Consider the following 11,181-nt stretch of genomic DNA (forward strand, 5'->3'; position numbering starts at 1 on the left):
CAGCCCCAGGCACCCAGAGATGGCTCAGGTCCCCTAGCAGACACCATCTGGCAGAGATCACCACTTTGCTTTACAAAAGCAGCTGAGCAATCGGCCCTGTGACCGGCAAGCAGAAGGAACCCAGGGCAGGAGCCGGCCCAGGGCTCTGTCCTGTACTGTCCCCCCCAGGACCCGGGGCCTGCTCTGAGAGACTCCCAGCCCCGACAGTCCCCTTCTCTCCAGCAAAGACCAAAACACGGCTCTACTTCCCAGAGATGGCCAAGGAAGACCACCAGAGCTGCCTGCGTGGCCACCAGCGGTCAAGGTGCTGGCCCTGGGGACACCTGTCAGCCTGCCCTTCTGGTCTGTGACCCCCAAGTGCACACCTCCTAGGGCCAGTGTGTGGGGTGCCAAGTCCTCGTTCATCTCCAGAGCAAAGTGGCGACCCGGAAGAGCTACAGGCAGTGCTAGTCTGATTTGTGGGAGAGAAGCCAGCTGAGGACCCGAGCCTTTAGGGCCTCAGCTTCACCTGCCGCGGGGCTGCCCCCAGGCTCCCCCACTAGCTCCAGGAGGAGAAGCAGGACCCCAGGGTGGGCATGTGCCCCACGCATGTCTTTTTTTTAATAAATATTTTAATTTATTTGGCTGTGCCGGGTCTTTGTTGCGGCATGTGGGATCTAGTTCCCTGCCCAAAGATCAAACCCAGGTCCCCTGCATTGGGAGGGAGAAGTCTTACCCACTCGGCCACCAGGGAAGTCCTGCCCCATGCATTTCTGACACGCACTACCTCCCTCTGCCAGAAGCACAGGTGCAGACTTAAAGCACAAGTGAGTTTTATTTTTCTTAGAAAAGATGTACAACATACGCTTTAATTTTCTTTCTGTTTTGGAGAGGTGAGAGTATTTCACAGCTCAGTGAGACAGGTGCTGGAAAAAAGATGTTTGCAGTAAAGTTTGATGGGGAGGTCTGACCCCAGACGAAGCTTTCAGCAGCTCCCAGGCACGGCTGGAGGAAGCAGGTTGTGCCAGAACCATAAAGTGCAGTGGGTGAACAGGAATTCAATGATGTGTTTTAAGAAGTGTCTTTATGGCGCTTCCTGACGGTGTTCGGAAAGGTTGAGGGTGGGCTGGTGAGTACCTTCTCTTCTGGAGAAGGCCAGGTGGGCAGGGCTGATAAGGGTTGGGTCTTGGAACCCTGAGGCAGGGGCATTAGTCACCCAGGCTCCCCATCCCCGGAGAGCAGGTGCTCGTCAAAGCCTGTGGCACGAGCCACGGGGAGACAGCACGAGGCACCCTGGAGGTTGTCTACCCTCCCAGGCCCCCTGCCGGCCCCTGCGCTGGGATGTGCCAAGGCTGCTTTCCCAGAAGACAGGTGGGAGAAGCCCCCCAAGTCCCAGGTGTGCCTGGAAATTTTCCCGGTTCAGCAGTCAAATCAGATGAATCATCTGCTCTGCGTGAAACCCCACAGGGGTGGGCTTTTGCCCTGCCCTGGGCAGACAGGCTCCCAGGGAGAGGGAGCGGGTCAGGGCTCTAGCACTCGAGACCATGGCGGATACAAGTTTACATGAGCCCTGGGTCTCCAGGGCCAGAAGAGAACAGAGAGAGGAGACAGACCTGAGGGGTGACAAGGAAGGGGGGCTGCTGGGGACCCTTTGGCTGCTGCGTACAAAACGTTTCTAATGTGATCCTAGCACAACTTACAAATCGGGTGCTGTTGGTCCCATTTTACAGATGAGGAAACTGAGGCTCAGGGAGCATGGAAGCAGTGGTGCTGGGGCTTGCCATGTCTGATAACACCAATGTTCATTCTCTTTTTAGCACACAGCTCCACCCCTACTGCAGGCCAGAAGGGACCTGCCATTCTTCTGGAGACCAGGCCCCTCCTGTGATGACAAAGCCCCCACTGCCTGACCTTAATGCCCCTCACACCGACAGGCCTTATAGAAGGACTGTTTCCATACTCTTTCTGATGAAAAGGCATAACCTGGGGTGGGGGTAATGAGGCATCCTAGAACTGACAGAATTAAGCTAAAGGAATTAACCCCTGGCCAGTGAAATCAGATACTGCAGAGGTCTCTCAAAGAGACTGAATGTCTCCTGGGCAGGAAGATCCAGCCTGATGGTATTTACTTACCTAGAGGGAAAACAGGTCCCTACAAGTGGGCTGTCAGCCTAAAGCCAGAACAAAGAAATGCACAGAACCCAGGCAGAATGTGGCCATCTGTCCAGCACTCTACCATGAACTGAGGCTGCTGCACTCGGGGCCCAGAGGGCTCAGCTCTGCGTTTGGACTGAAACACTGAACAACCGCCCAAGGAAGTGGGGAGGTGTGCTCAGGACAACGGGATCCGCTTCCAAATCAGTCAACCATTTCCCTAGTTGAGAACACATGCTGCTGAACAAACCTAAGACTACAGCTTGGCTTCTAACATTGTGGGGCTGGAGAAGACTCTTGAGAATCCTTTGGATTGCGAGGAGATCCAACCAGTCAATCCTAAAGGAAATCAAACCTGGATATTCACTGGAAGGATGGATGCTGAAGCTGAAGCTGAGCTTTGACCACCTGATGGTTAATTCCAGTGAGTTCCAGAGCCAACTCACTGGAAAAGACACTGATGCTGGGAAGACTGAGGGCAGAAGAAGAGGGTGGCAGAGGATGAGATAGCTAGATAGCATCACCAACTCCATGGACGTGAATTTGAGCAAACTCCAGGTGACAGTGACAGACAGGGAAGCCTGGTGTGCTGCAGTCCATGGGGTCGCAAAGAGTCGGACACGACTTAGCCACTGAACAACAAGGGCTTTTCCACAGGGAGAGGAGGCCCTGCCCAGGCGCACATTTCCAGATCCGGTGCTATTATATTTCCCACCATGAACTGCACCTCAACCCTCTGAACTACACATTAGTCTCCTGTGAGTTTGGTTACTATGTGCCAGTCTTTGAGAGAGGGTCATCTCAGGCACAGACAAGAGTTGAGCCGCCCTTGTAGGTATATCCCCAACTGAAAGGCGAGAATGTGTCCATCAAAGACACGTGCAAGGATATTCAGAGCAGCTTTATTCCCAAATGTCCCAAACTGGAAACCAAATGACCACAACAAGGAGACTGCGCGGACAAACTGTGGCACACCATGGACTATCACCCAGCAATAAGAAAGAGCGAACTGTGGGTACACCCGATAACGTGGATGAATCACACAGACGTTGAGTAAAAGTAACTGTACACACTGTGTGTATGCCTCTGATGATACGAAGTTCAAGAGAAAACAAAATGAAGAGATAGAAGAAAGATTAGCTGTAAGGGATACTGATTGGAAAGAGGCTCAAAGGAACCTTCTGGGGCAATGGCAGTGTTCTACCTACTGACCAGAGTGGCGGTTGCACAGCTGGATACCTACGTAAAAGTACTCTGACTGCAGCAATTCCCTGGCAAGCCAGTGGTCAGGGGCTTCCCCAGTGGCTCAGCGGTGAAGAATCTGCCTGCAGTGCAGGAGCTGCAGGAGGTGTGGGTTCGATCCCTGCATCAGGAAGATCCCCTAGAGGGCATGGCAACCCACTCCAGTATTCTTGCCTGGAGCATCATCATGGACAGAGGAGCCTGGTGGGCTACAGTTCATGGGGTCACTAAGAGTCAGACACAACTGAGCAACTTAGCACGCACACACGCCAGTGGTTAAGACGTGGCTCTTTCACTGCCATGGACCCGGGTTCAATCCCTGGTCAGGGAACTAAGATCTCACAGGCCATGCAGCCAAAAAATAGAGTACACCAACTGTACACTTGAGGTCTGTACACTTGATGTACTTTACTATACAGTATAACTCAGCTGAACATGTATATGAATGTAATGAAGAAATAGTGTGGGGATCTTCCAGGATCAAAGCTTCTTCGGGAGTTCCCTGGTGGCCTATTGGTTAGGATTCTGGGCTTTCACTACCATGTCCTGGGTTCAGTCCCTGGTTGTGGAACTGACATCTTGCAAGTTGAGCAGCACGGTCAAATAAATAAATAACAGATCAAAGCTTGAACCCCAGCCAGAGGCAGAAGCTACTTGAGGCAGTCTCCCGGTGTGGTGGTTTTAAAAATATGCCCCCAATTCTTTGATCTTCTTCCCTTCCAAAGGTGGAAACTAATTTCCCTCCCCTTGAATGTGGACCAGAGGCATTAAGCCAGCAGCCACTTCACAGGAGCCAGCCACCTGGGAAGGGCCCTCTCTATCTCTAACCAAATCCCCGCCTCCTGAGAAACTCTGAGCCTGGCCACCCCGCTAAGCTACTCCCAGCTTCCAGACCTTCAGGGACTGAGAGATAATAGAAACGTTTGCTGTTTCAAGCCACTAAGTGTCCTGGTAGTCTGTTACTAAGCTGCAATAGATAACTAAAACACGGATCTTTCTGTATCACCCCCACAAACTACCACCTAATGGCTACTGGTGGGGTGGGCTTCCACCTAGGTCTGGGGTTCCTGGGGCAAGCCCAGCCTCCCCACACTGCCCCTGCCTGGACAAACTCAGGAGCTCAGGCAGCCCTGCCCGTCTCGGCTTCTTGAAGCACCGACCTTTACCAGGCGTTGTCTCATTGCCCTAACACATCCCCCTGCTTCTTCACCTAAGCTCTGTGAGGGGAGGGTCCCCACCTGTCTCCCCAGCATAGCAGTGCTGGCCACACGGAAGGCGCTGGATAAAAACGGACCAAATGAATGGAAATCCCAGATCCTAGCAGACAGACACCACAGCAGCCTGGGAATTCCTGGCCCATTAGCTTCAAGAGGTCTGGAAGTTTTCAGCGCCGGCAAGGAGTGTGAGGGGCGGAGAGCTGGGTCCTACAGAAAGCAGCAGACCCAGGAACAGGTGTCTGGGCCTCCAGCCTTCCAAGCTCTCCTTCCCACCACCCTGAGATGCTGTTCTCTGACGAAGAAGGGAAATCAGGGCTCCCTGTGGGGACAGTCCCCGTGCCAGGGAGCCACTCCCCACCCTGACCCTGGATGTTCTGGGGCCAGGGCTTGAAGGGGTGACAAGCATTCCTTTTGCCCCGGGAGCAAAGTCAAGTGCTTCCGGCTGGTGCTTTAAGATCCCAGCGAAGGCATCACAACTCAACGACAAGAGTAGTTCATCTCGAACTCTACCTCCAATCCCAGAGGACGCCTCCTCTAACCCTCAACCGCGGCCCGCCCCAGGCCTGCCTCCCCAGCCCCATTGGCTGAACCCTCGCCACCGCAAGTCCCAGCCAATGAGCTGCCGTCCCTGCCCTTTTGAAAGGCGATCCAGCCGGGAATGGTCACAAGAGGCCAAGGAGCATGCCCTGAAGGGCAGGGGCAGCTGGACTGGCAGCCGGGGCTATTTCAGGCTCTGCAGGTCAGGTTGCCTGACTTCCCTCCTCTGTTCTGGCCCAGAGGCCAGCCCTGGGACTCATGCCCACCAGGACTCATGGCCCGCGCCGCCCCCCTCCCCGACCCCCCCGCGGCCCCAGCCGGAGGAAATGGCTTGATTCCTGGGTGTGGGGAGCAGGGGTGTCACTGTTCTCAGAGACACAACCTCCCCTCTCGGCCCTGCCCCGCCCCCCTCCTCCGCCCTGTGTCCCCCAGGAATGAGGCAGAGAGCTCACAAGTGTCCAGAGGCCAACGAGAAGGGCTAAAGGGCAACAGACCACGTGCCCAGAGAGGAAGGCCCCGGGGGGTATGGGGGGAGGTGTGACCGGCCTGCCCAGGGAGGCCCGTTCCTTGTGGCTATCTGATTCCACCAGGTGGGATGCCAGCCCCATAGCCCATTCCCTGCCACTCTAAAATGTCACCACTTGAGAAACCCCAGTATTGCGAAGCCGGGGGAGTTGAGAGCCTACTGTGAGATCTGAAGCAAATTCCAAGTGACCTTGGGCTACTCGGCGCAGGCGCCGGGCCTCAGTTTCCCTCATGCACAACAGATTTAGGTGCGAGGTCCCGGGTGCTCTCTGGGGGAGCCCCGCGACCCCTTTCAGTGGGGTGAGGCCACCCTCCTCACACTGCCTCCGACTGGGCCCTGGACCTGGTCCGGGGGAAGTAGTTTCCGGGGCTGGGCACATGTGGGGCGTGGCTGTTAATGGGGGGGGGGCGTCCATACCAGGCAAATGGGACCTTAACTTCCCCAGTTTTCTGGGGTGGACGAGGCGGCTAGCGGGGTGCTGTCCAGCCGGAGAGTGCCCACGAAGGGCCGCCCTCGCGCCCCCCTCCTGCTCACACTTACATTTTGCCTCCTTCCAGTCGGTGGAGGTGCTCAGGTCCACCTTCGCCGCCATGGCCAGGGGGGCCCAGGCGCGCACCCCGGCTCTCCGCCCCACCGCCGCCGCCCCCCAAGCCCCAACTCCCGCTGAGGTCCGCGCGCACGGGTGGTGCGCGCTCAGGGACGCCAGGGGACCGCACGCACTACTGCGGGTCCTCGTGGCACCCGGCGAGGGGCCGGGCCAGGGGCGCGGGGCGCCGAGCAGCTGCCCCGCCGCGCGCAGCTGTGCCAGGAGGCGGGACGCTCGGCTCTGCAGAAACATGAGCAGGCGGCGCGGGGCGGCTCCCCGCCCACTTCGACTCTCTTTACCGTGCTCAGGGAGTCTCTCCCTTATTTACTTGGGGACCAGGTGGCGCGTGCCAGCCCGAGGCGACCTGCTTGGGAGCCAGCGGGCCGCGCGGCCAGAAAACCCAGGCGCGCCGCTGGGCACCCTGGAACTTGTAGTCCCGGCCTCAGACAGGCCCCCGCACTCGTAAACACACGTGCGCGCCCCGCCCAGCCAGCCGAGTCGCACAGCCCTGGAGCCCGGCTCTCGGACGGTGGCGCTCCTGCCGTGCGCTTCCCGTCGGGGCTGGAAGTTGGCAACTTCCAACTTCCTGGTGGGAGACGCCCCTGGCCTCCGACCCTGTCTCCGTCTCCGCCCCTCCAGACGAGTGCACAGAGGAGAGTGTAACTCCTCACCGGTCACCCGGGCCCCACCCTACCCGCAGTCCCTGGGAGCCGCGCGTCCCCGCCGGCCGGGGCAGATGAGGCGAACGGGTAGGGCCGGTTGGGCGACTATTACCCAGGCCGCTGAGCCTCTGCCTCTTAGCCCCAGGGGCGGGCGGGGCCGCGACTGGAACCGAATCTAGAGTAACTCGGGAGGCAAGGATAGAAGTCCTGGAATTTGAAGACAGAAAATGAGAATTCCAAGCGGCGTTCTCGGTGTAAGAATTGGGGTGGTGTTTTTCTTTATATTTTTCCTATATTTTTTTACAAGGATTCTAAGGATGGAGTTGTTTTTTTAACATAAACATGTTAATATCTTTCTATAACATTTTATTATGTTATAAATATGATAGTTTTGGGGGAGGGGCGGGGTTTGGCTTGTTTTTGACCGGGGCTTGCAGGATCTTAGTTCCCAGACCAGGGATTGAATTCTGGGTTCACGGTAGTGAAAGCGCAGAGCCCTAACCACTGGACTTCCAGTTCAGTTCAGTTGCTCAGTCGTGTCCAACTCTTTGCCACCCCATGGACTGCAGCACACCAGGCTTCCCTGTCCTTCACCAACTCCTGGAAGCTTGCTCAAACTCATGTCTATCTAGTTGGTGATGCCATCCAACCATCTCATCCTCTGTCAGTCCCTTCTCCTGCCTTCAACCTTTCCAGACATCAGGGTCTTTTCCAGTGAGTCAGTTCTTCGCATCAAGTGGCCAAAGGATTGCACCTTCAGCTTCAGCATCAGTCCTTCCAATGAGTATTTAGTCCATCCTTTAGGATGGACTAGTTGAATCTCCTTGCAGTCCAAGGGACTCTCAAGAGTCTTCTCCAACACCACAGTTCAAAAGCATCAATTCTTAGGCACTCAGCTTTCTTTATAGTCCAACTCACACGTCCATATGTGACTACTGGAAAAACCATAGCTTTGAAGACGGATGTTTGTCGGCAAGGCAATGTCTCTGCTTTTTAATATGCTGTCTAGGTTTATCATAGCTTTTCCTCCAAGGAGCAAGCGTCTTTTAATTTCATGGCTGTAGTCACTATCTGCAGTGATTTTGGAGCCCAAGAAAATAAAGTCTGTCACTGTTTCCATTGTTTCCCCATCTATGTGCCTTGAAGTGATGGACTTCCATCAAGGCTGTGTATTGTCATCCTGCTTATTTAACTTATATGCAGAGTATTTCATGTGAAATGCTGGGCGGATGAAGCACAAGCTGGAATCAAGATTGCCAAGAGATATATCAATAACCTCACATACACAGATGACACCACCCTTATGGCAGAAAGCGAAAAAGAATTAAAGAGCCTCTTGATGAAAGTGAAAGAGGAGAATGAAAAAGTTGGCTTAAAATTCAACATTCAGAAAATGAAGATCATGGCATCTTGTCCCATCATTTCATGGCACATAGATGGGAAAACAATGGAAATAGTGACAAACTTTATTTTCTTGGGCTCCAAAATCACTGCAGATCGTGACTGCAACCATGAAATTAACAGGCACTTGCTCCTTGGAAGAAAAGCTATGACAAACCTAGACAGCATATTAAAAAGCAGAGACATTGCCTTGCTGACAAATGTCCGTCTTGTCAAAGCTATGGTTTTTCCAGTAGTCACATTTGGACGTGTGAGTTGGACTATAAAGAAAGCTGAGTGCCTAAGCATTGATGCTTTTGAACTGTGGTGTTGGAGAAGACTCTTGAGAGTCCCTTGGACTGCAAGGAGATTCAACTAGTCCATCCTAAAGGATGGACTAAATACTCATTAGAAGGACTGATGCTGAAGCTGAAGGTGCAATCCTTTGGCCACTTGATGCGAAGAACTGACTCACTGGAAAAGACCCTGATGTCTGGAAAGGTTGAAGGCAGGAGGAGAAGGGGATGACAGAGGATGAGATGGTTGGATGGCATCACCGACTGGATAGATGTTGAGTTTGAGCAAACTCCGGGGATTGGTGATGGACAGGGAAGCCTGGTGTGCTGCAATCTATGGGGTCGTAGAGTCAGACACAACTCAGTGACTGAACTGAACTGAACTGATGGACTTCCAGGGAACTTCCCATAGTGGGTATTTTTATAACCTCAAACAAAGAGCCAGGGTTTCTAGGAAGGTTTCAGTACCAACTTTGCTCTTTCTTACTGGGCTACACTGGCCCCCTGTGACTTGCTTCGTGAACCGTAAATTAAGAAGTCAGTGCTCAGGTCTGACTGCTTACAAACCCGCCCTGTGTTCCAGGCCTCTCTGGCGCTGAGTGTGGTAATAACTCTTCACAGGGCTGTGAGGAGCAGCACCAAACCCTCCTGCAGATGCAGTTGGCACCACTGCGGTGCCCGAGCGGATCAAAGGGAGACCTGCGGGCAGAGAGTAAATCAGAAGCCAGGGGACCCGAAGGAAGGGCCGAGGGCCCCCAACACTCCAGGACCACCAACAAGGCCTGCACCTTTCCCAAAAATGTTCAGCAAGATGAGTTCAGGATGCAGGTGTCAGGCCTGAGGTCACCTCACCACTTGCTGCTTCTCCAATAACTCAGTAGTGCCAGACGGGCCTTGCCAACAGCCTCCAGGATGGCAGCGACTCACAGGGGACTAGGTCTTAGCTGGCGCTGAGTTAAGCCCTCTACGCCCTTTAATCTACTTCTGTAAACTCAGTAAGTGCTGCCACGCGCTGCCCCAGGGTTAGATGAGAAGCCTGGACTGGCCCAAGGTCAACAAGGTGTGTGGGGGTCAGAGGCCAGGCTTGAGTCAAGGTTGTTCAGTTCCCATCTGTGGTCCGGAAAGTGATCACACAGATGTCACAGCTCCAAGCAATGAAGCCTGTGAGTGACCCTGTGTATCAGTTTCCTATTGTTGCTATAACAAATTCCCATAAATTTAGCAGCTCAGAGAATAAACAATTCATTTCTTTAAAGTTCTGTAGGATAGGAGTCTGACGTGGGTCTCACTGGGCTAAAAAACCAAGGTGTCTGCACCAGCTGCCAGAGACCGCCCATGTTCCTTGGTTTGTGGGCCCCTTCCTCCATCTTCAAAGCCTGCAATGTTGCATCTCACCAGTCTTCCTTGGTGGCCTTTCGCTCTGACTCTCTTCTGCTTCCTTCTGTTTTCAAGGACCCTTGTGATTCCACTGAATGGGATGACCCAGGATGACATCCCATTGAAAGTCTGCTGATGGGCAATCATAATTCTATCTACAACCTTAACGCCCCTTGGCCATGTAAGGTAACACATTCACATGCTCCAAGGATTAGGACGTGGACATCTTTGGTGGTGGGAGGGGCATGATCCTGCGGACTACACCCTTCCCGGCAAAGTCTGGAGAGCAGAACAAGAGAGAAGCAGGGACCCAGGCATCGAAAGTCTCAGCTGCCTTCTGCACAGAGCCAGAAACCCACGTCCCCCACAGCCAGGCCACAGAAGCACCCCAGACACCCTGGGCATCGGAACTAGTCCTGTTTTTGCTCGGCTTTAGCTCTGTTCTCACACGGCAGCCAGGATAGAGAACGTCCCAGCCAACAGCCCACCAGGGTTTGGCCTAAAAGAGGCCTGGACAGGTCTAGGCAGGGAAGTGTGATTCTGACTTGGCAAGGAAGGACCTTGTCACAGAGTTTCAGCTGGACCTTTTAGAAAAGGTAAAATCTGAGACTTCCTTGGTGGCTCAGTGGTAAAGAATCCACCTGCCAGTGCAGGAGATGTGGGTTCAGTCCCTGATCCAGGAAGACCTTAGTTGCCTCGGAGCAACTAAGCCCAGGTGCCCCAACTACTGAAGCCCGTGTGCTCGAGAGCCCGTGCTCCCCAACAAGAGAGGCTGCCACAGTGAAGCCCCTGCCCCATAACTAGAGAGTAGCCCCAGCTCACAACTGAAGAAAGGCCTGCGCAGCAATGAGGACCCGGCACAGTCAAAAATAAACAAGTTACTATTTTTTTAAAAAAGAAAAGGTAAAATCTCGCCAGGTACCAAAGATCTGTGTGTGTGTCAAGAGCATTCCAGGCCCAGGGACTCACAGAAGCAAAGAAGCAAAGAAGCAAAGACATGCAAGTCTGGAATGCCGACTCTTCCGGTGGGGGTCCTAACACCTGGTGTTGTCTGTTGAGGACTTTTAATATTGGAGAAGGAGCTTTCCTGCAGAGAAAAGCTACCTACTGCTGCTTGTATTTAAATGAATATTGTATTTATTAAACTTATAAATTAAAAGAACTAGCTTTTCTTAAGCATCCAAATGCAACTTGCAAATCTAGTTTTCTATTTATAAATCTAATT

General features: G+C 53.7%; 1 protein-coding gene and 1 long non-coding RNA gene across 6 annotated transcripts in view; one reads left to right on the forward strand and one right to left on the reverse strand.

The window, feature by feature from the left end:
* The window catches only part of MACROD1 (mono-ADP ribosylhydrolase 1), a 154,653-nt gene extending 148,042 nt beyond the window's left edge, over window positions 1-6,611 (reverse strand). For all 5 annotated transcript variants that reach the window (XM_042238337.2, XM_042238338.2, XM_027959283.3 and 2 more), the window contains exon 1: window positions 6,196-6,611. In XM_042238337.2, the coding sequence (XP_042094271.1) occupies window positions 6,196-6,493 (298 nt within the window). In that variant the 5' untranslated portion in view covers window positions 6,494-6,611. The remainder of the gene's footprint in view (window positions 1-6,195) is intronic.
* Window positions 6,612-6,741: 130 nt separating this feature from the next.
* LOC105604106 (uncharacterized) lies at window positions 6,742-11,135 on the forward strand. Its single transcript, XR_006057543.2, has 2 exons — window positions 6,742-7,155; window positions 10,032-11,135. It is a non-coding gene; the product is annotated as an uncharacterized LOC105604106 (long non-coding RNA).
* Window positions 11,136-11,181: the final 46 nt, after the last annotated feature.

This window comes from Ovis aries, chromosome 21 (genome assembly GCF_016772045.2).
Source record: "Ovis aries strain OAR_USU_Benz2616 breed Rambouillet chromosome 21, ARS-UI_Ramb_v3.0, whole genome shotgun sequence".
Classification (NCBI taxonomy): Eukaryota; Metazoa; Chordata; class Mammalia; order Artiodactyla; family Bovidae; genus Ovis; species Ovis aries.